This window comes from Rhodamnia argentea, chromosome 7, assembly GCF_020921035.1.
Source record: "Rhodamnia argentea isolate NSW1041297 chromosome 7, ASM2092103v1, whole genome shotgun sequence".
Lineage (NCBI taxonomy): Eukaryota > Viridiplantae > Streptophyta > Magnoliopsida > Myrtales > Myrtaceae > Rhodamnia > Rhodamnia argentea.
In genome coordinates, this window is record NC_063156.1 from 4822796 (window position 1) to 4850290 (window position 27495).

Below are 27495 nucleotides of genomic sequence, written 5' to 3' on the forward strand. Positions count from 1 at the left end.
ATCATGCAAGATCGGGAATAATGCTCCTAAACATACAACAGATCCTTTAAAGAAATGGAAGAAGCCTCTGGGGGACGTGACAGAAGTGAATCATGACGGGGCTTTCGATCCTGGATCCTTCAGAAGCAGCAATTGGAATAGTGGCTAGGAATTCTGATGGAGAGCTGCTTGGTCGCAGAGGCTTAGTGGTTAATGTAGACTCAGTTGATATAACAGAAGCTCTTGATGTGTGGAACTCTATTCAACTGGCTAAGAAAAAAATCCTGGGGCAGCATCTGCACTGAAATGAGCCTGTCCTAGTAGCCATTTCTAGGGAATTTGAGCATTTTCATAGTTTTCTTTCTCTCCTTTTCCTGCTGTTCCTAGAAAGCTTAACATGTTTAACCATTGGGTAGCTTCACGCTTTGGAAGAAAGACGGAGCCATCGATTGGCATCTTGATCTCCCCTGTCCTCTGAACTTGTGCTTAGCTTCTGAAGCAGGGAATCGTCCCCCGCAAAATTGGGACGACGTTATATAAATGAAGGGCTTTGGGACAGATTCCAAACTCAAAGATGTCGATCGAAAAACTTGTAGTAATTCATTGTTTAAATAATATTGAGATTTGCAGACTTTATACAGGATCTCTGTTTATTCAATTATATACTGAAGAGAACTTGATCTTACTTTAACAGAAGGGAATAACATAGAGGCTTATTCTATAAATCATCGCAACAACATGTAGGTTTTGGCAATGTAGACGATTCAAGCTCGTTTTTTACCTGAACTAATGACGCGTTCATCGAACACAAATAGAGAGAAAAAAACATGACAAGTTGCCAATGTTTTTCACTTATTACATCCAATCCTTCAAAGTGATTCTTATTTGTTCTATGGAACCAACCAAAGCCGAAACTCTTCCGTATCAATAGTGGTACACGGTGACATTCCACCGTATGATGGCATTGGAGTTCACCTGATCGAGCAACAGAGTTTCTAGAAATGCATATCCCCTAGCGAACCGGAACTTCCCAGTGCCAGACACCACGGACACTTCCCTATATTTGTTGTAAAACCGATCGGAACCCTGTATTTCTAGTGTGCTCCCATTGAACTCCTGGTTGGTGAACACAACTGACATCAACAGGTGCAAATCCGAGCCGTCCACGGCTGAGTTCACATAGGCACCTCGGGCCCTCCCGACCTCGTTGGAGTTGCGATCGTATGACTCTGTCAGCTTGTCGTCGATCGCGAAGACAGTGCCGAACCCGAGAATCCACCACCGGTTCCCCGGGATGCCGGCGACCGGGACGGTGGTTATGTTGAGGCCGGTCTCCCAGTCGAACATGTAGAAGACCAACTTGGTCTCTTTGAGCTTTTGGTTGAAGTCAAAATTAGCTTCTGAGGAAGCTGAAATGGCTAGAAGAACGAGCACTGAGAGAGTGGCGAATTTCAGGATTGCGTTTGGTGCCATTTCTGTGAAAATTGACAGATTGAGATGAATTTGAACTTTTGAGTGATGGGATTTTGTAGGAGCTGAATGTGATTTTGGGGTGATTCATGGCAAATGGTGTAATGGGGTCCTATTTATAGAGCGATCTAGTGAAGGGCATTTGATGACGTGGATGTTTTTGACAAGTCATCCATTTTTCAATCTCTCTCATCTAAGAACCCACAAAAGTTGGAATTTTTCAGAGGCCCAAGTACCATACATGTGATCAAGACAAATTAAGGAATTTCGGGATTGAATTTTGAGTTCGAGAGGGTTTAAAAGCTGGGAGTCGAGGGTAGATGGGGAGCTGAGCTTGAGCTATATTTCTAGGACAAAAGTAATTTAAGTGCATATCAAACTTTAAGATTGCTAAACAATTATTGATATATGTTACATAGTTCATCTCCGAATATTTAGAAGTGACAGAAAATGTTCGTTTATCAACCATTAAATTGTATCGTCTTGAAAAACATGTTATCATCTATTTCTCAATCGATCCAAAGTGAATAAGCCGCAATCTCCATATGATGGTCGTATGGCACTGCATTGTTAGTGTGGAAAATCGCATTTTGACATAGTAATAAGTTGCAATCCCCATCCGAAATTCAAGTGGTAATTTTAGCAATCTCTGCGTGGAGTATACAAAGATCATGGGGTAGGTGTGAGGCTGCATGCATTGGTCAATTTTGTCTCAGACCAAAAGAGCAGTCCACCATCTGATGTGAGAGGATGTATGAAAAATGGGAACTTTTGCAAGGCCTTAGGAACCGAGACTAAGTAATTCAACGGAGCATGAGAAAGCAGTAAGGACATGTGCGCAAGAGGCCAAGCCAACAACCCTTTGATGATCGAGAGTAGACACAGGTCGGACAAATCTTTTTTTTTTCGAGCGTCATTCATATTAATCATCATGGAAATGTGTGTAATTTCGCAAAACAAGTTGAGCCACTCATAAGTCTATCCCCTCCAATGAGCAGTTCGCAAGTTTAATTGGGTAGTTGAAATCCAACACGATTTAGCTTTAGCTATAGGTCTGTAAGTATACAATCGTCGCACGGATAGGACCATTCATTTACTGTATGCATACTCCCGCCGGAACTTTCGAGTTTCATTTAGTTTTAGGTATAATCGCGATAATCAAGCTCAAGTGTTCCGGTTTACAGAGGGGTAGCTGGGGAATGGGTTGGTGAAGATAAGTCAAATAAGTTTAGCAGACGGAGGAATCAACTAGCAATTGGCGAGTCAAAAGAAAAGAACACTACTTTACTCGAACCCACGTATGCGGCAGGCAATGGAGGAGTTCCGGCCGAAATAAACAATTGAAGTTCAAAAGTAAAAACTCTAGAGCGCACCTACTTACAATTTTGATGACAATGGAGATGGACACTGCCCCAAACTGTCATAAGCTTAAAGCTTAGCTGAGGCCTTAGAGACTCTGCCACCTAGGTTACAAACAGGAATCTCAAATCTGACTCTGTTAACTTGCCCAAAGCCTCCGATGAACCTCCGACCGTCCTGAAGAGCAAGGAGCACGTGATTAATTCACTTAGCAGAACGTACAAAAGCTGGATATTGTGTTACACACTTACCCTTCGAAGACTAGTTCCTTCTTCTCCTGCAACTTCAGAATCCTTTCCTCAACCGTGTTCTCAATAATGAACCTCATGACTCTGGAAAAGCAGACACCCAGATTTGATCTGAGTTTTGCCTAATTTGCTTTGCTGATGGAAAGCAGATATCAGTAGAACAGACGCTACCTGATTGGTTTGTACTGTCCAATCCTATGGATCCTATCTTGGGCTTGCCGCTCCACAGCAGGGTTCCACCAGGGGTCCATCACAAAAACCTACAAGAGATGACCATAGGTATCAGAGACGGAGATTTTTGATAGCCAGATAGTAGAAGTACCATGCAGTAAATAACCCACGTAATAGAAAATGCAACTCACATGCGATGCAACTGTAAGATTAAGAGCAATGCCTCCGGCTTTCAAGCTCACAAGGAAGATCTTACAGTCGGGATCATCAGTGAATTTCTTTATTGCAGCATCTCTTGCATTTATCGTCATGTCCCCCACCAGTTGAACACAATTTATGCCCGACTGCAAGAGGCTTCCCATTATCTTCATTTTCCTTTACATCATGAGTGAATAGAAAGAAGATATGTTTTATTTCACCTTTTGTAGGGAATAATTGATGAGATCCAGGAACGATGCAAACTGACTGAAAACAATGCCTTTGGCAGAACCATCCCGCTCAATCATGAATCTAATTTCTTCCCTCTGACATCATTCGCAACAGTTAGCAGAGCAAAAATGAAAACACTTGCATATCAAATTTTGAGAGCAGCAGATGATTCAGACAAAATAAAAATGAAAGAACGAGATCAATATGAAAAGCATTCAATTTGCTCCAGCAACCTTAATAAACATCTATCAAATATGTGCCAGAGAAACCATTAATCCACAGTCCAAGCCACTATGATATATGACCAATGATCGTGAACGCTAGTTTGGAACAAATGTTAATTTCATCAGATTTCAGCAGTGACTGTACATACTCTCACTTCGAGGCACATAGGTCTTTGGATTCTCAGTGTCCATGAAGCAATATGAATTAATATTTCAAAATGACTAGTCGTCAGGATCTCTAGCCAGCATTAATGCGATACCTAAAAACTATGATATCCATCATCAGCCTATGGCTGTCACCTATAGATTCTCATACTCAATAACAGATATGTGACAACTAAAAGTACTGTTAAAATAAAAAGTGAAGTTTCTGGAGTGTACATGCCCATCACAGCATGTTACTGTGGCTATGAAGACGTTAGAGAGAGTCTAGGCAATAAAACTACAATCAGAGTGGTAGAACCATGAAAGACAATTTTTTCCAATGCATTAAATTGCTGATTCACCAGTAGTGAATTTCAACTGCTTCAAAGTACACAAGGTGGCTTTCACAGTAACTCAGACTATCTTGCAATACTTCATCAAGAGCAGGTTAGTTTGAACAATGGCAAGTCAGCCTAAAAGTGGCCTTCAAAAACCCTACTTATAAATGCAATTTCATGTGCTTACAAACAAAAAACAAATAAATCCACATTAATGAGGCCATAAGTGAGCTGTCCATCAATTTAAATCTCCTAGGAATTCTAGAGTAGATCCACCATCTATGCCCCCAAAAGGAACTAGCTACTATCGTAATTCATTGTGAAAAGCCTTCCAGCAAAAGAGATGCATGAAGAAATACAAGCGAAAGGTGAAGCACCCCATACCAAAGCTTCAATTTTCGTACTTGTCTGAAACTCCCTCAGTTGTATCCTGTTAAGAATACTAGCAGACTTAAACCCTTTGATAGTTGATTTAGAAGAATTATTCCCAGCATCCGACTTTGAAGACAGATCAACAGTAAGTGGCTTAGAACATGAAGGACAGGAGAGTTGTCCCGATGAAGTAGAAAAATCAATCAAGCAAGCCTTACAAAACACATGTATACAAGAGGTAACCTGAAATAGAGAATTGAACCATTAGTAACAAAATATATGGATTTGACCTTGGAAAGCTTGATTTTCAGACTGCGAAAGAGAAAAACAGCAGGACGTGCATCAGTTTTTAAAAAAACAAAAGAATTTCATATAGTTCCTACGCATCTGACAACGTACGCACATCTAATATGGCTACGTACACACACACACATATATATGACCATGTCTAAATAATCAAATTGATTCTACAGTGTCCTTTACTAAACAATGGCATCACAAAAGAAAAAGGGCCAAGAGAGAAAATGCTATCAGTTTTAAACCACATCTACCGAACCAAATACGCACATCAAGCTTGAGATGTGAGAGGAGCTCCTTAGGGCTTGGTGTTGCAAAGCTCTCTTTTGCAACATCCATATCTCTACCTTTCAATTTACAATTATGACAGCATCTTGCAGAGATCTTGCACTCAATATGTCTAAACCCTGCTCATTGCCCAAAGGACAGTCGCAAAGCTGAGACTCAAATATTAGCCCTCCACTTATCACATTATTGGCATACTATATTGGATCATGCAGAGCCCAAAACCAACAAATAAACTCCTAAAAGTGGACAATAGCAGGTTATTTCAAGAACGTTAACACATGTGGATGGCAGAAACCATTCAAACTGTGCAGAAAATACTGTAAATGAAGTAGAGCCCGGCCCAAGACTGGAAAAGTGAAGTTCCTCTTGTACTCTCAAACCATGAATTAGTTTTCGTTTAATCTGGATGGAGGCCGAAGGAAAAATGATTACCACAGGATCTTCTGCAGGTTCATGACAAACGCCACATGGCTGTACACCAGTATCAGGCTCAACCATATTTCCACTTCTTAAAGCAGCACTCTTTGAATAAACAACAAGGTAAGGATGATCAACTGCCTGCAAAATTAACAAACAGTAACATGTAGAGTTGCCATTTATATATACATAAAGTAGTCTGACCTCCAAGTATTTCGGTTCGAATAAGTTTTTCCCGAGTTCTTGGGAGAATAAACGGGAGAGGACAAACTGAGATGTGCAATTTCATTATGATTTGATCAACAATATAATCCAAGTATGAAGACCCATCCAATCAAGGTTTACATATAAACACTACAAAGCTTTGGCAGGCCTGCACTCATTGCATTACTATGTCTAGTATACAAAATCGTGATCCACATGGAAGTCTCACATTCTCACCACTGAAGCAGGTACATGCATAAAGAAATGACTTTGACACTGCACCCCCAAAATCTGAACAACCAACATCGGATTTTTAAGTACCTGGCGGAGGCGGGTGAGAAGGTCAAAAATATGCGCATAATTATTCATCACAGTTCCTGCCTCAACATATCTACAAGGCAAAAGAACACTGTCAAGAGAGGTTCACCCAGAAACAGATTCCATAATAATCAATAGAACATAAAAGAGACACAAGAGAGAATTTAGTCAAGCCAAATGAAATGAAGAAAGGAGGTCTCTTAATAATTGATGTAAAAACTACATCATCATTTCTGATACAATCAATATCAAGAGTCTAAGGACTACATCAGCATCTGAACCCAGAGAAATAATACATCTTCCCTTATAACAGTGAAAAGAAGGGAAGTCCCCAAAGCATGTCCAGAGAGACTGGCACAATCACCCAAAGAAGATGCAAAAGCAGGAAAAGGCCATGACACCTACTATTTGTATGATGATATAGTCCACTGCTGAGAGCAGTCAAGGGTTATGTTTCATCCCTATGGAATATGATACGTGATCATGCAAGCTAGCTGTATGCACCCCTGGAATGTTCAACAAAAGCATGCATCCAGTCGCCAACATATCAGCCGAAAGAAAGCATTAAAAGACGTTTAATTTCTTCTTTCACCTTTAAATAAAACTCTCTTGGCTTCAGCAGACAACCCATGTCAAACAACTAAGGCTCTTCGAGATGAAAGAACGAAAAACAGTGGCTAGATAAAAAACAGTGCTAAGTCGTTTAAGGTTCAAAGATCTAAAAGAAACCTAAAAGTATATCCATGCGCAGGAGACAGATTTATAAAATATTTAAGCCTCAAAAAAGGCATATGGAAGATTTTCAACGAGGATAGAGCCTAAATTAAAATTCTCTTCAACGACTAAACTTGAGAAGCAAAGAGAATCTCACGTATTAAACTGAGATTGGCTCTCATTGTACAATGATGTATAATAGTCTTCTTCTCTAATGTCCATTGTGTCCCGCCTCAAAGTAATCTGCAGGGAAAACGAAGAGAGGAGGAAGCGGGGATTTATGTTAAAAATCTTGGACATGCTGAAATGCAATTGAAGACATGCAAGATAACTCACAATTCTAGGTGGAAGTGCAAGATCGGCAGCCCTTCCCTTTTTTGTGCGTCTCAGCAACATATTCTTCAAAATTTTGTGTTTTAGTAGTATCATTGCTCGCCTTCTACCAACAGCATTTCCATGTGCTTGTATAGGATTTGCTATATACTAGATAGAACAACATATGCCCCATATCAGAGTTCAAATAAAACATTCCATATGATTTGCCCCAAAAAAAATAAGAAAAAAAGAGGCCAAAGGACTGAAGAAAATGCAACTCACTCTATTCCACCAACAAAAGTGCCGTACAGAACTGTGAGAGCAGTCAGGACATTGTTTTGAGGAACTGCAAATGAACAACAGACTTACAAAATAGGTAACGACAAAGGAAAAATACATCAACTGAACTGAGTGCATGCAATCAGCAAATGAAGCTCTAAGACCAATCGATAAAGTTAATGCAGAAAACAAAGAGTGAGATTGCATTAACTAAGATAATGAAAGTGAAGTCAACCCAGACGACAAATATAGTTGAAGAGTAATTCCTCACTAATAATGGCTAAAGGAAATAGAAATTAGAAAGATCATCTGAGTAAAAGATGTCCATCCATTGTCTACACCCTCAGTCTATAGTACGTTACAATATACCTACATCTTTACTCTGCCAAACATCTCCGATACAGAACTCTTCTTTAGATTTTACCTATTTGACGCTTCGCTCTTAAAAGTAATAAGATGCTCGTTAGCAAAGCTTATAAACTAGATATAGGAGCTACGAGCTCCACAATGGCCCCACTATCCAAATTTTCAAGGTCTTTACATCAAGAAAGCAATATCTACTCTATCATCTTGGGAGAAGAATCAAACATCCCAAAAAAAAATCTCTTCAACAGGCATGATGCTTTATAGTGCACCACTTTAGGTATGTCATTGCCAACTCAAAGATAAAGAGATACTTCAGTTTCTCTTTTCTTTACTTTTTCCCCCTGGCAGGATGATCATCAATTCAGGGATATTCTCCATACAACACAAAAATTAATAGCATCCACATATCTACTACCAACTGTAGACCTGTGGACCAAGATTTTGAATGTCAGGGATTTATTCAGCAACAAATTTTGTGTATGCTTCAATGAATAACAATATGAGATAACAGCCCTTAAACATGTATGTCACAGGGCAAGTGACAACTATGGACTTGTTCTATAAATGTAACATCCACCATGGGGGGAAATATTCCAGCAATAAGTTGCATCAAGATCAAGATGCCCTGTAAGAACTTCGTAGCAACGTGAAATCTGAATCACATCGCACTCTTAACCTAGAGTTAGGTAACTTATACACAGGCATATCACATTCAAGCAAGGAAAAGATAACATGCAATAAGTTGCATCAAGATCAAGATGCCCTGTAAGAACTTCGTAGCAACGTGAAATCTGAATCACATCGCACTCTTAACCTAGAGTTAGGTAACTTATACACAGGCATATCACATTCAAGCAAGGAAAAGATAACATGCAGATGAAAGTATAAAGTCACATACACACAAATAATTTATCATGAAAGCTTAGCCCCTCCATTGCAGATCTTAATGTGTCAGAAAGATGAGACTGAAGCCTGAGGTACAAACACTTTAGCAGCAGACTGAATTGAGACTTGAGATTAGGAGGTTGCAGCCTTCACTCGTGGATAAAATTAATAAAAATGTATAGCCTAGATGAACATGGCTACGACACTTAAAACAGCAATACCAAGCAGCAAAGATTAAATGGATGTAACTAACTTGTACTTTACCATTCATAGAATTGTAGGGGAACAAATACTTGTTTACAAAGTGAATTAATAAAGTGACACTACTTACCTTACCAAAAAATAAAAAAATAAAAATAAAGTGACACTACATATTCTTGCGAAGAATGCCACATGGACTGCTTCTGTAAGTATCTATGTGAAGATTGCCACAGTATTTGGTATACCAAGTCACTAAACCAGCGTTTTTGCGCATGTAGTTGCTCTAAACCGTTTTGTGTCAACATGAACAACTATGGTCCTACAGGCTGAGATTGCCTGTCATACCAGAAACCAATCAAAAAAAAAAAAAAAATTAACCCGATTATATTGTGATTGAAACTTTACGTACCTATAATCAAGTGTTCTGCAATCACAATCTTGACATAAGTAGAATGAATACGGCACAATTCGAAGAAAACGGACCTGAAAAGATTTATTACAGGACAATGTAATTGACGAAGTAAGGTGAACAATAATTAGCCACTCAGATATAAAAATAGAAACTTACAAGAGAGTAGAGCTCCCCAACACGATTTTGAAGAGGTGTTCCACTTAAGGCCCATCTGTATGAAGACTCTAGTGCAAGAACTGCTTTTGCAGTGTTACATCGCCTATCTTTGACAAAGTGAGCCTACATTTGAACAAAATTGCATAGGCATAACCAGGAAATGCACATGTAGATGAATGTCCAAGATAATGAAGCAAATCATACTAAGAGATCCCGGATAAAAGTTTTTTGACAAATTGTGGAAAAAAGACTCTGCATATATGGCTCACAAAAGTAATCAAACTTTCAAGTGAAAGGCCTAATCTTACAGAAATTTGTCTTGCCAAGTGCAAACTAACACATTCATGGGTGGCTTCACCCAGCCAAACAAAATGAGGAGTCATGTGTAGTTGGCATGGACGTATTGAAATCTTTCTATTGGTTACAAAGCATCAAACTATGTTAGCACGCCTATCTCAGCAAGATGCTCCCATTCACTCACCTCATCCAAAATAATGCGTTCCCACTTCACTGAGTGTAAAAGCGACTTCCCCTCACGATGACTCTGATCATCCTCCAAATCACTCATGTTTTCGACTGTAGATTCTGTTTCTTTCTGTTTCGTTGCCCATCTGCCTTTCTTCTTTTCTTGCTTAGACTGCTTCATTGTCTTAATAGCATGAGGACCGCAAAAGTACCTGAGGTGAACCGTCATTTTCTCCTTGTAAAGCAACTTCCCACAATATACGCACTTCTTCTTGGGTGGCATCACAAATTTCCTGTACTCGCCTTCAACAAGTGAATATGTGGTTACAACGAAATCATAGTTCTTGAACTGCTCAGCAGTCCTTCCTCTATTTGCTCCATGATATACTAGGACATTAGTGCTTCCTTTCTCAGTGAAGCGATTGATCTCGCCAACCCATTGAGTCACAGCAACCACAGGACATATAACAAGGGTTCCTTTAATTTCAAGCAAACTTGCCGATGAACCCGCTGAAGGTGAGCACCACTCCAATCCAGTGCCTATGCTACGGATGATTTCCCGTTTGGCTAGGACGAGAGCAATTGCCTGAAGAGTCTTCCCCATTCCCATCTCATCAGCAAGAATTCCTCCTTTAGTTGCAGACTCTTCCTGTTTTCGAGCCCAAGCCAGCCATTCTTTCTGATACCTCAGCAATTCTACGATCAAATCTGAGGATGCTTCCACTGTCTCTGTCACTACTTCATTCTGATTATCCAGATCAATATCTTCTTTAAAGTTCTCATCGATCCATTTCTCATGTTCGTCTTCCCAAATTTCCCACAATAATGGCGGCCCATCTCTTTTCTTTCGGCCTTTTCTCTTCCTCCTTGAACCTCTAGCGTTGATATTTCTCGTATTAGCCAGTCGCTGAGCGATTTCATTGATCTGTGTATCCCCATCAATTTCCCCTACTTCCAGGATGTCGTTCTCTATATAGTGGCTTGCATCCGCGATTTCCCTTTCAGGTTCAACTCGTGCCCTTTTGGAAAAATGCTTGCCAGAATCAGCCACTTCACCTACAATGAGACCATTTATGTTACTGCAGTACTGTGTCAAATTCGTCGCAACAGTGCCAATGCTTAAATTGCCCAATTTGTTTAACAGAAAGCTTGCTAGCAACATAGCTTATTCATATGCCATTCCCTAATAACTTCAGTTGTTCGTGATAGAGTGTATAACTCAAGCATAAACAGAAATCACTCCTGTACTTAGACGATAGATTTAAAAAAACTATCTTTACAAAATTCTGGCATGTCATCAAAGTAGTATGACGCTTCACGAAGTGACAATAATAATCATGACGTTTTGCATACATGGCATGGAATGGCGGCAAAGAGCAACTTAAAGAAAGCCCGCGACACGGTAGGAACCACATTACCATCGCTGCAAGCGCTCGTCTCAGAATCCGAAAGCGGAACATACTCATCTCCGTCGACGCCGCCACCAATCTCACTCTCATCGTCCTCTCGCCCACCGCATTCCCGCTCAGTATCTGCTCCAACAAACACCGATAAACAAAAATCAAGAAGCCTATCGAGCAAAGCCGCCAAGAACCCACCACCCAGACCCGCGAAAAATTCCGGCCAGCAGACTCAAAAAAGGGAACCGTTCCAACAATCAAGAAACACAATACGATGGCGCACGCCAATCAGACTCATTGTAAGGACGAAGCAAAGCCCACAAGTCGCAACCAGCAAACGAAACGGAAGACCCCGAACACCGTCGCAACCAGAGCCCCCCAAAAGGTGGGGGAGCAAAAGGGAAAAAGGGGAACGGAAGTGAGACGTACCGTTAGGGCTATCGGAAGAGGGGTTCGATCGGACGTCGCGCGACCGGAGCCTCATTGGACCGGTGGAGAGAGGACCGGGTTTCTAGGGTTTCGGGGGAAAGGATGGAGAGCGTCCGCAGTGGAAAGAAGCACTGCAGAGAAAGCAGGAGAGTACGGAGGAGAGCGCAAGAAACCCACGGGGAGTTAGCGTGATTTTTTATATACTCTTAGTGAAGACAGTGGGCAGAGCAGAGGCGACGGCGGGAAAATCCACTGCCACGTCAGCGCGTACGGCCTCGTTACTTGATTTGGCGCCCCCACCGCAGCATCGCACGGGATTTATCTATAACAAAATAATTAAACTAGGTTTGGGAGGTATGATCAAAATTAGGATAAAATAAAATTATCCTGGCCAGTATTTGATTCCTATCCAAGATCGGAAATAGTCGGATATAAGGTTGCGTTTGATTATCTAAATTTTTAGTCATGATAAGATTGAATATGAAATTCAGTATTTTATCATATATTATCCACTGTTTGATAAATCACAATAATAAAGCCGAATATGTTCACATCATATCGTGTTCATTGTTTGACATTTATACATATACATATAAATGAACCTGAATATGCACAAACAGAGACTATAAGAATCTCTCATAATATACTGCCAATAAAAAATAGAAAATATGATCATTCACATTTGCAACTACGAAAAGTTTTTCCTCTCTTGGTACTCTCGTTAAATTTCCACATGAGCCACAAAACTACGAAGGAGATTGAGTTTTGACTCCATTTCTACTTTTATAGACTTTTGGCATAAACCGAAAACCTACAAATGAGGAAAAGTTTCACCGCCTCGCCGTTTTTCATAGAGTTTTAACGTGAACTAAAAAAATTACAAATGAGTGATGAAACTTCAATATGAACCAGAGATACATAGGACAATGAGATAAAGGTTACTAGGTTCTTTTTATAAATTTCATTGCCCCACATTCTTTGAGAATTAAAAAATTATTTTCAAGTTTGAATTTGTTCACTTAAAATCTGGGTTCTTCTACTTCACTTTTATTTACTTATTTTTAAAATCTCTATTTTTCATATTTGTATTTTGTTTCATCATTTATTAATAAAAAAATTATTAAATAATAAACCATACTATCATATCTCAAATATGTAATGATATAGATATGAAGTGTGTGCACTCCCACAAAATGTATATTATAAAGTAGAAATAATTATTTAAAATTTTTAAAAATACATATTTCTATTGTTTTTTAATATACTAAATAAGTTTGAACTAAATTTATTTTATTTTTTATTTAAGAATTTTTTTATTCGAGAAAAAATAGCTTTTATTCCATGAACATAAGAAATCATATCCACCTTTATCTCACATCTTACATGAGATAATTTTATCCAGCTATATCCCCTTTATACCCCACTTTATTCTATCTTAGACGGGAGCTAAACATGGGATAGGCCGAATCCAAGTTTGCTACTCCAACCATTACCAAACCGATACCTATTCCATTTAGTACTTTAGGTGCTTCTCTTGCGTATAATGTAAATCCCCTAGCGGATCAATTCCAACAAGCCTTTCAAACTAGTACTTTTTGTAATCAACTCTATAGCTTATTCAATAAACGTTGGTTCTTCGATGTAAAATTTATTTTATCTTGATTTTTATCCCGACCACCAAACGCAGCCTAAGAGGATTTAACTAAACAAAAATTTCTCATTGGGTAGGTGAAAATAAAGGTAGATAAGATTTTTTATATCTCAAGTATAAAGCTATTTTTTCAACTACTAATTTTTTTAATTAATAAATTAAAATAATAATTAAATATAAATAAAAATTGAATTTGCATATAGAAAACTAAATTCAAAATAGCAAATAAAATAACAACATTTTGTTTTTATTCATTCCTCTACATATATGTAGATTGTACCTATCCTATAGTAGAATATTTTATATTTATATTTCTCGCATATTTTTTAAAAACTATTTGACCAAATAAAAAGTACGGAATGATGGAAGGCAATAAGAATAGTAATACATATTCGAAGAAAATTTAAAAAAAAAAGAGAGAGAGAGAGATGGAAAATAGTAAATAAACAAAACTAAGGCGGAAGAACTTAGATTTTAAATAAACAATTTCAAACTTGAAAAAGTATTTTTCTAATTTTAGAAGAATGAGAGGCCGTGATATATGTATATATATAATGGTCCAATCATTGATCCCAAAAATTTCTACAATAAAATTAGGTAGGTCGCTTGTATAGTTACCTATCCACAATTCTGTTATTTAGTTTCCTAAAATAATTTTACTGGAATATAGTAGTAGGAGAAATCCCTGCGGGGTAGAAAGAGTATATAAGAATCACTCTCTTTGTCTACTTCTCCTTCATATCTATGGTTCATGTTCAAGTTTCACAACTTCTCTGTAGTTTTTTAATTCATGTCAGAACTCCATTAAAATGACGAGAGAGTCGAAGTTCCTTCTTCTCCATAATTCTACGGTTCATTTTGAAGTTTCGTGAAAATAACAAGAGAATCAAAGCGCTATATTTTTTGGAATAACGAAGGTGAATCATGTTTTCCCTCTCTTATTATAGTTGGCATAGATTGATTAATCTACCTCGTGGATATTGCTAATGCTTGTTTACATTTCTTGTCATAATAAAACGTGTGGCTCTAGGATATTGTAATGAGCTTATTTACTATTTAGGATTTAGATCGTGCAATGATCCCGAATTGATTGATGGAGTTTACATCCGTTTGTAGCACTAACTTCATGCACTGCTAAAGAAACTATAGATGCATAAAGTTTGTGCAATCAAATCTTAAAATTTATCAAGTTAATGTAATCAAGTCCTAAAACTTATTGGCATTTTCTTTTTGTCAAGCTGGACAGGATTAATGGAGTAAGTTGATTGCATCAACTTAACAAGTTTTAGGACTTTATTGCAATTTTTGAAAGTTTTAGGACTCAATTACATTTTTTGAAAGTGTTAGGATTCGAGTGTACTTACGTGAGAGCTACCGGTGTGCCCTCGTCGGCCCTCCCAAGGCCTAGGCGAGGATCGACGACCCCAACAACGGTGGGAGTGGCCCCAGTGTGTTCTTCTTCTTCTTGCGTTCATCTTTTTCTTTTTTTCTTTTTTTGGTTACATTTATTTTTGTTATCGTTTTAAAAAAAACAAAAAGGAATAAAACAAAGAATAAATAAATAAATAAATGACGAAAATGCCCCTAATAGGTTGGTAAGCCGTACCCCTTTTTTGAGACCGATATTAGCACTTCAAAATTTCAGGCTATTATTTGAAATAAAGATGACACTTCAGGTCCCTATTTAAAATAATGTCTATTTTAGGTCATTATTTGAAAAAATATGGCACTTCACGCCCTTATTTGAAATTTTTCACAAAAAAAAAAAGTAGCAATAAGCAGCCTTATTTGGTTACCATGAAAGAAAATAACGGACATGCCGAAATAGTTTCAAAGCCATTCATTTATCACGCGTGTTAATCTATTAGATATAGGTGCTATAGTAAAAGTAAATAACAATAACAATAATAATAATAATAATAATAATAAGTAGCATGCATAAAGGAAGTAAACAATGTTAAAATACGTAAATATTAAATTAGTTTTAGAAGCTGTCCTATAATATTTTACATTATATCAAAGCAAGAACATTCAGTTCAAATCTTTTCAGATCCCTCGTTTACATTCCATGTTATATATATTTACACCTTACTCGATAATACCGGCTTCGGAGAGAGAGAGAGAGAGAGAGAGAGAGAGAGTTCACACTTCACACAGTGCCTAGCCGACTTACGCACAGAGGAAGACCATATGCATGTGTTTGGGCCTTAGGGTTCGCCCCACGTTTGCCGAGGGAAAGACTTGTTCGTGGGCCTATTTACATGGCAAAAGGCATTATGGGCTTTTCCATTGGTGTTGGGCCCAATCAATTTATGACGTAAGACCATATTAGAGAAAACAAGAAAAAAAACTCAATTTTGCAAGAGTCGAAATCGTCCCTTTGTCCCTAGACGGAGGGCATCTTCTGGATTAAGTACTAGTGGGTACTGGATAGGCAGTCACGTTCGACGATGTATGGTCTCTGTGTCTGCTTTCGCTCCCCTTTGCTTCCTCTGAGCCAGCAGATTTACTTGTGGATGCTATCAACCCCCGCTATAACATTCCCAAACACCTCACAGCATGTCATAACTCTCTCTCTCTCTCTCTCCCTGAGGCGCAAGAACGTTGACGGGTCGCGGTGATTCAGGGGGCCAGAGATACGGTGAAGATGTTGGTGTGGCTCAATCTGATCATTATGTTAGAGGGGAAGCTAGATACTAGCCACTGTGATTTGATTAAGCCGCGTCAGTATCTCATCTTACCCAAGTTACTAGTTTCATTGGCATGTGCAGTTTACTTCAGCAGATGGCTTGTATCGCGGCACATCGCATCGGTTTAAGAAGCCAAGCAAGCCCTGTGTCGCAGCTATCTTCCTCGAGTCGATTTCCCTTGCTTGAATCAGCACCTTTCATTCGGGTAATATCCTCGCCGCCGGTATCTTTTGTGATTTCATATTCGTACGGTTTCTCAAACTTCTTTATCTCCATCACTAAGTGATGACTAAGTTTTGGTCAATGGAAACTGCAGCAGAGTGAATTCTGAGTGCCTAAAGGTGGTTAGTTCTGGCCTCTTTCCTTTCTTTTTCGGTTCTGTGTGGAGATTGGTGGCACAAGAGATCATCGACGCGGACCATATTCCTGACATTTACAATTGATACATTGAAATCGAGCCAAGCAAAATGCCTGATGGTCAAGTGAAACCGGGCCCAATCAATGGGCCTAGGAAGTTCGCTAAAGCCCTGAATGAGCCTGACCCCCAAAATTAACGGTAATTAAGGGTGCGTTTGTTTTACGAAAAACTCAAAAGTTGAAAAGCATTTTTCGAAAAATAATTGATTCTATCGCTTAGAAAAATTAGTCAACAGAAGATGTTTTCTTTAGTGACAACGGTTTATGACTGACTATTTTCATGGGTGATAAGAATATTTTTCGTTCATTCATTTTTTTAAGTAATAAAAATGATCATATTTCAGAAAATATTTGCCAAACCTTGAGTTTTCCGTTAAACAAACACTACCTCAATCCGCTGCCAAATCCTTTTTTGACTCCTTCATAATTGAAGAATGTCTCTGTAAACATAGGCCCCGATTCTAGTATTATACTTCCATTCCAAATGATATTCTTTTGAGCCCTATCACCCTGAAGGACCTCCAATTTTAGTTCTTGTTTCAATTCTACCTTTTATCTCATAAACAACCACCAACTTTAGGTGCATTCCCAATTTTACCCTAAACTTTTTTGTCCCATAAAAATATCACTAACTTTAGGTCTAGTCCCAGTTCTTTCCTAAACCTTTTTTTTTTTTTTTGTTTCATAAAAAAAACTATCAACTTTAGGTCTGGTATTAATGCTGCCATAATTTTTTTATCTCACGAAAAAGTCCCAGCTTTAGATCTAGTTTCAATTTTACTGTAAATTTTTTTGTCTCATAAAATATTGCTTAATTTACTTGAGTCTTAAATCTACCTCCATTAACCTTCCATCAAAATCTTCCTTGGTGATTTTGCGCTTGGTCTTTGATCCCTCATGTTCGGTATTGTTCCATCTCTCACGGTCGGAGAGTTAGTGCTCAAGATGGTCGAATAGCTTGTGCTTGGGAGTTTTCCATCTTTAGATTATTAATGAGAATTTTGAATGAAGGGTTAATGTGGGAAGATTTGTGACTGAAGTAAAAATTTGTGATTTTTTATCGGATTGTAAACTTTTTAGGGTAAAATTTTGATTGGACGGTAAAGTTGGAATAAGACCTAAAGTAGAGAGTTCTTTATAGGGAAAAAAAATTAGGGAAGACTTGGCACAAGACCTATAGTTGAGGATTTTTTATGGGACAAAAGAAAGTTTAGCTGGAATTGGGACTGGACCTAAAGTTGGAGGTTTTTTATGAAACAAGAGCTAAAGTTGGAGTTTTTTAAGGTATTAGGCCATTTTTTTTTATAAAAAAAATATTATTTTGCGTTGAATCAAGTATCCTAATAAGAGTACGTTTACACATATAACAGACGTGCCAAATAATTATGTGTTTCACAAAGAGGAAGCAATGCCGAATTACACGAAAAGAAATGAGAAAAGATCAAGAAGCATCAATGACAAAGTTATAGAAATAAACGGGATAACGAAGTTTGTTATGGAAGGTGCTTCTTGCACAAATTTACTGTAACAGGTTAATAAAAAACAGAGAGATGCGCGAGAACCAACAAAACGACTTCATGATTGATATGCCTTTACCGAGGGATATACGCTTAGCAACGAGTCTGTCTAATAACAACGTCACATCAAAAGAGCGAAAATGTCGTAATCGTAATTTGTCGTCGTCCCGACATTCCCCCAATCATAGAGAAGAATGTGTTTGATTCCATAACCAAAAAAATTTCACCCATCATGGCTCTTAAGTCCCTGATTTGAATGTTCACCATAATTTAAAAAGCAAACTCGTCATTGTTGTACATGCTCATCCCTAATTGCATAAAGATCTCTTTTCCATTCCAATTCAGTCACATACATGCACTTAGGTAAGTTGAATAACCTTCATTTTTTCATCGACTCAATACAAAATATATATGAAAATGTGTAGTACCCATAATGCCCCTTGTGATACGTAAGGGATGCGTGAAGCTTACACATCAGCGGTGGAGGAAGGAAAAAAAAATTGGAAGAACCACGTTGCATGCAAGCCGGAGCGACGCCCCGGCTCTCCCCCTGAAATCTCTCTCTCCAGAAACATCCTGCAAACAATGAAGAAGAAGAAGACGACAACCACCGTCATATTTCTTTCTCTCTCTCTCTTCTTTCACGTCTCTCACCTAACTAATCGAGAAGAGACCACAGTCATCACTCAAACCGGAAAACATCGGCAGTGTCGACTTCAACCGTCCCTCCTCCTGAAACCTGAACGCTTTACCAGCACCGCATTCGCATACCCAGAAGCATAAAAGGCTCGGAAACACAGGCGAGGATAGGCTAATCGAAGATCCGAGGCGATGGATGGGGGCAGCAGCAGTCGGGGAGGAGGAGGAGGAGGAGAGGAGCTGCCGAAGAACATGAGCAAGAAGGGGATGTGGACATCGCAGGAGGACGAGATACTGACGGAGTACGTGAGGAGGCACGGGGAAGGGAACTGGAACGCGGTGCAGAGGCACACGTCGCTGCAGAGGAGCGGCAAGAGCTGCCGGCTGAGGTGGGCCAACCACCTGAGGCCGGACCTCAAGAAGGGGGCCTTCTCGCCGGAGGAGGAGAGCCTCGTTGTCCAGCTCCACGCCGAGTACGGCAACCGGTGGGCCCACATGGCCTCTCTGGTCAGTCTTCTCCTCCCTCTTAACCCTTTCCGACCTGCTATCGTGAACTCCCATTCATGGGTGTGTCGTGATTTTTCAGACGCGTTACGAGATTTAACGGTGGATTTGGTCTCACTTGTGTTCTTCGGGGCTCATCCCTGCATCTTGCTTTAGTGTTCTTAGTTTACATCGATCCCCACGAGAAACGTGCATGCAGTTTCTTGTTTATCATTTTCCTTCAAGTGGCGTTTTCTTTTCCTTCTTTTCTTTTACCTTGCTTTGTTAAGGAGGGTTCCGTTTGATTTGATGCTAGGGCTTTTTTTATTGAGGTGCATTTGTTTCAAGAAAAATCAAAGATTTGAAAAACATAGTTCAATCGCATTACCGCTCGCAAAAATGTATCGCCGGAAAAATATTTCCATCCACAACGTATCTTTTCGTCAACTAATTTTTTCATTTGAATAATCTCTTTTACGGAAACATTTTTTAAATTATGGGTACGAGGGATGACGAGGAAATTGGTTTTGTGGGGGGTGTCGCCGCTTGCGTTTGATGCCTCTTGCATGGCGTTCTCTCCGTACTTTTTGACATTATGAAACTGTTCTTTTCTTTTTCACTATTTGATTACGTATGTCGGGTGCATTTTTTTCCCTTTTTCCGGCGAAACACATGTCTTTTGCGTTCCTTACGTATAGAGTCGTTACAATAAATGAGTCCACAGGCAATCAGGCATCACTCGGCAAGTAAAAAGGTTTTACCCCAAATTTAAAGAAAAAAAAACCGACAAGATTTCAAATTTTAGACAATATAAAATGTTTGAGTTTAACGTATCACTTACCTTATTGACGTCATCATCCCAAATATTCGCCACATTTCCATCCACCAAGCATATGTCAAACCTTAGCATTGAGTCGCAAATCCTATCATCTAGCCAATTTTATCAACAAAACAAAAACCACCAGCTTTTACGTGAAAAAAAAAAGTGGCATTAACTCTAGTTGAAGGTTATGGATTCTTAAGATATTTGTCGCATATTATCAACGTTTGAATTAAATTCTCTCGTTTGAGTTTAGATAGAAGATATTTGTAATAAAATTCATTTCTCACAAGAGGAAGAACAATAGTATTTTGCAGCTACAAATATGCAGTATCGAAAAGAATAAGACATGTACGTAGATATGTCCCTTCAACCGTACAATCTAATATTCTCTTTTTCTCCTTTTTTTAAAAAAGAAAATTTTTACGATTTACGTATTTTTTTCCTATTTAATTACTTGGATATGCTCATGAAACCGAGGAGCTCGGTCAATTCGTTGTTTAATTATGACTTGAATTTTTTTAATTGGGGTTTGACTTGAGTCGTCCACGGCATCTCCGGATGCCGGGAAGAACAGACAACGAGATAAAGAACTTTTGGAACACGAGGATAAAGAGGATTCAGAGAGCGTATTTACCTATTTACCCCGGCAGATTCCGCCGTGCCCAGAGCACCAAGTGCAGTCCGCCCAACCCCAGCCTCACCGGTGGCAATGCCCAACCTCCCCCTCCCTTCTTCGGACCTTCGTCGTCGCAGTGGAATTGGCCCGGACCCAATCAATGCCAACGCTATGAGCTCCCGCCGCAATCAACCATCGCCGGGCTCCGCCACCATCTGAGCGCCTTCTGCGCCGAATCTCACCTACCATCTAGGGGAGCCAGTGTGGTGCTCCATTCAATCCAAATCACACCGCTGGGGGCAATGGTTCTGAGCTCTGGTGGAGCTTGCCACTTCTTCCCGATGCCGTCCAAGGAGAGTATGAGCAGCATGTTCGGGGACTTGTTGGGAGAATCCGAAACCCTAGCTCAGAAGGAGATGGAAAAGAACAAGAGGGAGAGTTTGGGCGGCGATGGTGCGGAGGTGGTCGCTTCCTCCTCATTCAGTGAGTACTGCACATTGCATGCTTGATATCTCTCTTTCATTCTCATTGAAATGTGGTCTGAATTTCTCTCGCTAAGCAATAGATAGGGAACCAATTGAGGAGCCGACAGACCAGATCCATTGCATGGACGATGGCCTGTTGGGGGGTTTGATGGTGGAATCTGAAACCCTAGCTCTGAAGGAGATGGAGAAGTACCTGAGTGAGAGTTTGAGCGGCTATTGCGCCGAGGCGACTTATCAAGCCACTTCCACCTCGTTCAGCGAGTACACCCAATTCTTCGGGATATCCATAAACTACAAACTACATAGTTTATGCTTGATATTTCTTTTTCATTCTCGAGTGCACATTTTGTTTAGTCACGGAGTGTGGTCTAAATCTCTCTCGTTAAGCCACAGGTGGGGAACCAACCGAGGAGCCGATAGACGAGATCGAGTGCATGGACAATGGCCTGCTGCGAAATTTGTTGGCGGAATTTGAAACCCTAGCTCCGAAGGAGATGGAGAAAAACCATAGCGAGAGTTTGAGCGGCTATTGTGCGGAGGCGGTGTATCAAGCCACTTCCACCTCATTTGGCGAGTACACACAATTCTCCGGTATATCTATAAACTACATGATTTATGCTTGATATTTCTCGAGTACACCTTTTGTTTATTTATTGAATCTGGTCTAAATCTCTCTTGCTAAGCCATAGGTGGGGAACCAACCAAGGAACCGATAGACGAGATTGAGTGCATGAAAGATGGCCTGTTGGGAAATTTGTTGGCGGAAATTGAAAACCTAGCTCCGAAGGAGATGGAGAAGAACCATAGTGAGAGTTTGAGTGGTTATCGCGTCGAGGCGGCATATCAAGCCACTTCCTCCTCATTCAGTGAGTACACACAATTCTCTGGTATATCCATAGACTACATAATTTATGTTTGATATTTCTACTTTTATTCTTGAGTACACCCTTTGTTTATTCCTGAAATGTGGTCTAAATCTCTCATTAAGCCATAGGTGCAGAGCCAACCGAGGAGCCGATAGCAGAGATTGAGTGCATGGTCGATGGCTTGTTGGGGGATTTGTTGGCAGAATCCGAAACCCTACCTCTGAAGGAGATGGAGAAGAACAAGATTGAGAGTTCGAGTGGCTATCGTGCCGAGGTGGCGGATCAAGCCACTTCCTCCTCTTTCCGCGATTCCCCAGAATTCTCTGGTATATTCATGAACTACATGAGTTATGCTTGATATCTCTTTGTCATTCTCGAGTACACCTTTTTGTTTATTCATGGAATGCGGTATAAATCTCTCTTGTTTTGCCATAGGTCGGGAACCAACCGAGGAGCCGATGGACAAAATCCAGTGCTTGGACGATGACTTGTCTGGACTCCTCTCCAGCTTCGCTTCGACTTCGACGATGCCATCTCCGGACTGGTGATGGCAGAAGACGGCACCGTGTTTATCGGACAGCTATTGGCCGTGGCATGTAGGGCTGCCCACATCACTGACACTCTCTCTCTCTCTCTCTCTCTCTCTCTCTACAACAGCCAAAGAGCTATAGAAGCAGTAACAAATGGAACAACATTCAAGTATGTACGCGTATGTGTGAGATCACCTGATATAGACCGTGTAAATGATCTTTATGTAGCTTATGGAGAGGACTTTGTTTAGCTCTACTCTACTTAGTCTACTAGACAAATTGGGCGTTAATATTACTGACATTCCGGTATTATTAATGTTGTTATTTCGGGTCAGCCAAACTTTCTTGGTTCTCTAATTCATGTTTGTGTCCAAGAACATGTGTTGGCGTGTGACCAAGAAACTAGAAGGAATAGAAAAAGTACATTTAGTGCATAAACGCTTGTATGATGATCTTGTAAGTTTTGAAGCGATAACCCTTTCTTTTAATGAGGCATTTACGGCTCGGAATATCCATTATTTGGATGACTTAGAACACGCTGCAAAGCTCTCAAGATAAACTTGCATACTTTATATCAAGAGGTTCGGTCCAAATACAGCGAAAATACGAATCAGACGAGTCGATCTCGATCGAATACATCAGAAACTCTCGAAGGTCATCAGGTTCAATCTTGTGACATTCTATCACAGAGGTTTGACTTGAATGATGACCTTCCCCATGTTAGAGCTCGAGAAAACCGACTGCAAGCTCTCCAAGAAGCTCTCGACGCCATGGTAGATCTTGTGCTTGGACCTGATCTTGCCTTGTCTCAGGTGACCCTCCATCTGCTGAGCGAAGTCCCCGAACCTCACCAGGTGCGATGGCGAGCCCACCATGAACCCTTCCATCCTCACCTCCTTCCCAACCATGTTCAGCAGATTCCTGACCCCTTCCCTCTCCGTCCACACCTGCATGCAATTGCATCTCACTCAAATGAGGTTCAATTAAAAGAAGAATCAAATCAACAATGTGTTAAGGAATACAGTTAATTCCGTAACGGACAATTCAAAATTCTAATTTTGAATTAGTCCATTAATGTAGATATCTTATGTAGTTAATATTGTAACGGACTAATTTTGAATTAATCCATTAATGTATGTTATCCCCTGTCGTTAATACTATAAAGTACTAATTCAAAAGTCAAAATATTTTGAATTAGTCCATTCTAGAAAATCTCTATGAATATAAACGCTATCCTAGAGTTAAGGATAAACGAAACTCATTTTCAAACCTAGTTCTTACCATGGATCGCGAATTACAACTTCGATTTCGGTAAAACGACATACTCGGCGTTACGAGGTATATGAGGATAGACTCGCAACTTCGATTGCCTGGGGCAACCCTCTCAATAAAATGACTCTTAACATCTGGATAAGATCATCTTGCGTTCGTTCTTGTGACAAGTTAAACGAGATAAATCGAGTTAATATAGCCAGTTTTACGTTCTTAACAAAATTTTACTAATAAAGTTTTAACTTTTAAGTGGCTTTTGTCTCAAGAATCTCTTCTAGAAAGTGGAAAAAGCCTCAGCAGATGATTGGACCGACACAGCTTTTGCCACTCCGCAGACCAGCAGCGATCTCTGTTCGGAGCGGAAGCGGTAAACCTAACCCCATTATGCACAGTTAAACTATCATTATGAGTAGGTTGGTGAGCCACTTTACTGGTTCCTCTCTCACGTTCTAGTTTCAACAAAGCATCAGCGGAAGCCGGGAGCGTGTTCTGGTCGCCGGAACGGAGCTATTCCATATTTCGAAAGCCGAGATGGGTCGAGACAGCTCGTCAATCGGCTCACTCACGTCCATTTAAATGCCGAATCGTTCTTAGGAACGAAACGCTGTTGTATAACGTAATCGGAACGTACCTTGTTGTACTCGGAAATCATTCCGCAGAGCGAGATCCGAGCGCCTCGATTGACATGGTTCAACACGGCCTCGAGCATCTTACCACCGACATTGTCGAGGTACATGTCTATGCCACCGGGGAAGTATCTGCCACATCCGCATTTCAAGCAAAATTAGCTCTACACAAGTACAACTGTGCTGATGAAAACGAGATTAATGAGCGAGAACGGGGTTTTTAGGAATAATTACTTCCTTAATGCAGCGTCAAGATCAGTTTCTTTCTTGTAGTTGAATGCTTCATCGTAACCGAATTCCTCCTTCACCAGGATTACCTATAAAATATTAAAATAATTATAAGGATAATAAAGACGAAATTACTTTTGCTATGCTTTAGTGCATTGGAAATTAAAAATGGAAGGCACTTAGCTAGCTTGATGCTCACCTACGATATTTAATTTTTAATTTATCAACTTTATTTATCATGTTGGACCAAAAAAAAAACTTTATTTATCATGATTAACAACTCCTAACATTTATCAACATTTTTTTTAAGAGATTAGTAATCTAAGATGTGACTTACCAAGTTTTCCTCCCGTTAAATTACGCATAATACAATACTAGACTGACAACTATTATTTTGAGTTATTTCTTAACCGTGTCTTACAGTTACCAACTCTTATATGAAATTGCTAAATGTAGTTTAAGTGGCTTATCGGCTCTTTCTTTGAATAAGTTTGTCAACTAGCTTCGAGTTACCAACCCTCGTGTGAGTTACTTGTCAACATTTTTGTCTAGTTCTTTTTTAATCTACCGACATTTCTAAAGATTTCGTAATTTAATCGAAAGAAGAAGTTGGTAATTCATTCAAGTAATGATCGGCAAATTCATATAAGAGTTGGCAAACATAAGAGATTCGTAAGAAAGACATGTAAAAATCGGTAACCAAAAGAAAATTTTGATAATTTACAAACTGTGAAAAAATAGATGATATTTTGGCGAAAGTATGGGTAAATCACTAACAAGTTGCATGGAAATCAGATAATCGATAAATTTACTTTTTACCAATAACATTTTTTTTTTACCTTCATCAATTTTTCTAGAAATCTACTTGCTCGCAATGAAAATTCGTTTTTTCTTATTAAAAAAAAAAACAAGATATCAATTGGATTTATCAGCAAAACATTACCTTTTCATCAGATCCGGTGCTCCCCACGACTCTACACCCTCTGAGCTTGGCCAACTGCCCCGCGTACATCCCCACGCCGCCTGCTGCGGCGGAGATGAACACGTTCGTCCCTGCCTTCGGCTCTCCCAGCACCTCTATCCCCAGCCAAGCCGCGAATCCGGGCACCCCTGCAACAACATCGAAGCGAAAATCAATTGCCCATTCAGATATACACGGCGGCGGAACGCTGTTATGTTTTGTTCACGGCGATGAACAAGATAGAATAGAATTCTCATTTCACTTTTATATAACTACGTGAAGGAAAACTTGTAGGCAAAATGAAGAGGCATGAGCATGAATGAGAGGATGGTATACTATAAACCTAAGCAGCTGAGATAATCCGGCAACTCGATGTCTCCGGTAGGCTCGATCTTCCTGATAATGAAGTCCGATGGCACCACGCAGTACTCTGCCACGGGTAAAAACGGCCCGGTCACGATCTCTCCCTTGCCATACTTATCGTCCGTCGACGCCACCACCCTTCCGATCCCGAAAGCTGTCACCACCTACACTTCCCAAAGACATGAGCGCATTATCTCCAAAGATATCCGGTTATTAACCTACTATTTTGGTTATTTTCCGTAGATGCGGCACGTTTAACTCTTAAGGATTCAACTTATGGAAAACCTGGTTGAGATCGAACTGAGGGGAGTACAGGCCGTCTTCCCGGCCGGTCATCCGGGAGCGCAAGAAGGGATCAATGGAGACGAAGAGCATTTCGAGGGCGACGTGGCGGTCGGCGATCGAGCCGGCGGCGACCGGGATCTTCGCGGCCCGCAACTTCAGGTGATCGGAAGTCGGGATTCCTTCTGGTGCGTAGGCTGATATGAACCACTCTTTGCTCTCCATGGCCATCTTCACCGTGTTCATTTCCTCCGAACCGCTTCTCATATGGAGGAGGGGATTTCTACTTCTCTAGCTCTTACTGATGATGCAGACAGCTATTTCATTGCTTTGAAAGCTGCACTTTACCCAATTATTTCCCATAAATACTTTTGACGGACCGCTTTCGAAAGAACACGATTCTTTCGCACTCAAATACGTACACGACGTGTCCATTCATCCAAGTACGCACACAGCACGCTGCATTCGTTCAAATCGGCGCACCCGATATTTTACATGGCCAGCGCATCCGAGGAGGTCACCCTCTAGAATCCGACCGGCCAGCACCTAGAGCGATGTCGAGTTACATGGATGGGCAATGCCAAAGAAGCGAACGCTGTAAGGAAATGTAAGTAACACATAACACCCTCGAGTTACACATCGAACCGGATAGAATTTGTCGAGCGATGCTTGAGAAGAACTTGATGCCAGAGATACCGATACCATACCACCTTACTTTCCCTGGAACGTTCAAATGAAAACCTTGTCGAGTATTTTTGTTGGATCAAAGGGCGACGGTCCAGATTATCTACACTTTCAAGGGCTAAGACTTGGCGACCGTTCGATCGCCGAAAAGAGTTTTGCCGAGAAGAGAAGCTAGAAAAATTGGAGCGCACCTTTCGCAGAGGATGAACTGGGAAAAGAATTCTGAACTTGAGGGTCAGTTCACAATTTATTAAAACTTTCGGGTCAAAGCTTTTCGTCTATTTGCCGGCAAACGTCCCAAAAAAAAAAAAAAGGGTCACCAAAAACTCCAATGACTTGCTTCAATTTTTTTTTTTTTTGTGTGTGATCTCAATAATCTCAAACTTATATCTGTGTCAACATTTACTCCCGCCATAAATTTGTCAATAAGAATCGCTAAAAATCTTCTACATGAATGACGAAAAGTAAACGGTGTTGAGATG

General features: G+C 40.0%; 3 protein-coding genes across 7 annotated transcripts; all 3 read right to left on the minus strand.

The window, feature by feature from the left end:
- Positions 1-698: 698 nt before the first annotated feature.
- On the minus strand, positions 699-1452 carry LOC115750888 (dirigent protein 1-like). Its single transcript, XM_030688505.2, has one exon. It carries the CDS (start codon positions 1450-1452, stop codon positions 904-906), a length of 549 nt encoding a protein of 182 aa, XP_030544365.1. The 3' UTR covers positions 699-903.
- Positions 1453-2657: 1205 nt separating this feature from the next.
- Positions 2658-12072, minus strand: LOC115750896 (DNA repair protein RAD16-like). 5 transcript variants are annotated; one of them, XM_048282219.1, is made up of 16 exons: positions 11881-12072; positions 11470-11682; positions 10068-11107; positions 9587-9709; positions 9428-9501; positions 7570-7633; positions 7309-7455; positions 7130-7215; positions 6262-6331; positions 5752-5877; positions 4747-4977; positions 3647-3751; positions 3419-3571; positions 3228-3316; positions 3060-3140; positions 2658-2985 (listed from the first exon to the last, which is right to left on the minus strand). In XM_048282219.1, the coding sequence occupies exons 1-16, from the start codon at positions 11933-11935 to the stop codon at positions 2913-2915; spliced, it is 2730 nt and encodes a 909-aa protein (XP_048138176.1). In that variant the 5' UTR covers positions 11936-12072; the 3' UTR covers positions 2658-2912. The 5 variants fall into 5 exon arrangements, with proteins under 5 accessions (XP_048138176.1, XP_030544373.1, XP_048138179.1 ...); XM_030688513.2 differs by having other exon boundaries at positions 11470-11583; positions 11881-12071; XM_048282222.1 differs by having other exon boundaries at positions 11514-11583; positions 11881-12066.
- An 11072-nt stretch (positions 12073-23144) lies between these two features.
- On the minus strand, positions 23145-26629 carry LOC115750909 (2-alkenal reductase (NADP(+)-dependent)-like). Its single transcript, XM_030688537.2, has 6 exons — positions 26333-26629; positions 26028-26211; positions 25667-25833; positions 24730-24812; positions 24501-24627; positions 23145-23544 (listed from the first exon to the last, which is right to left on the minus strand). Exons 1-6 carry the CDS (start codon positions 26594-26596, stop codon positions 23281-23283), a joined length of 1089 nt encoding a protein of 362 aa, XP_030544397.1. The 5' UTR covers positions 26597-26629; the 3' UTR covers positions 23145-23280.
- Between the last annotated feature and the right edge of the window lie 866 nt (positions 26630-27495).

Bases quoted from the DNA above. Each gene is read 5' to 3' on its own strand.
- LOC115750888 (XM_030688505.2), bottom strand. From the start codon at position 1,452: ATGGCACCAAACGCAATCCTGAAATTCGCCACTCTCTCAGTGCTCGTT.
- LOC115750896 (XM_048282219.1), bottom strand. From the start codon at position 11,935: ATGAGGCTCCGGTCGCGCGACGTCCGATCGAACCCCTCTTCCGATAGC. The intron at 3,141-3,227 runs GTAGCGTCTGTT...CTGCTTTTCCAG, and splicing joins GGACAGTACAAACCAATCAG to AGTCATGAGGTTCATTATTG. The intron at 2,986-3,059 runs GTAAGTGTGTAA...CTTGCTCTTCAG, and splicing joins AAGGAACTAGTCTTCGAAGG to GACGGTCGGAGGTTCATCGG.
- LOC115750909 (XM_030688537.2), bottom strand. From the start codon at position 26,596: ATGAGAAGCGGTTCGGAGGAAATGAACACGGTGAAGATGGCCATGGAG. The intron at 25,834-26,027 runs GTTTATAGTATA...ATGTTGTTGCAG, and splicing joins GGATTATCTCAGCTGCTTAG to GGGTGCCCGGATTCGCGGCT. The intron at 24,813-25,666 runs GTAATGTTTTGC...AATATTTTATAG, and splicing joins GCACCGGATCTGATGAAAAG to GTAATCCTGGTGAAGGAGGA.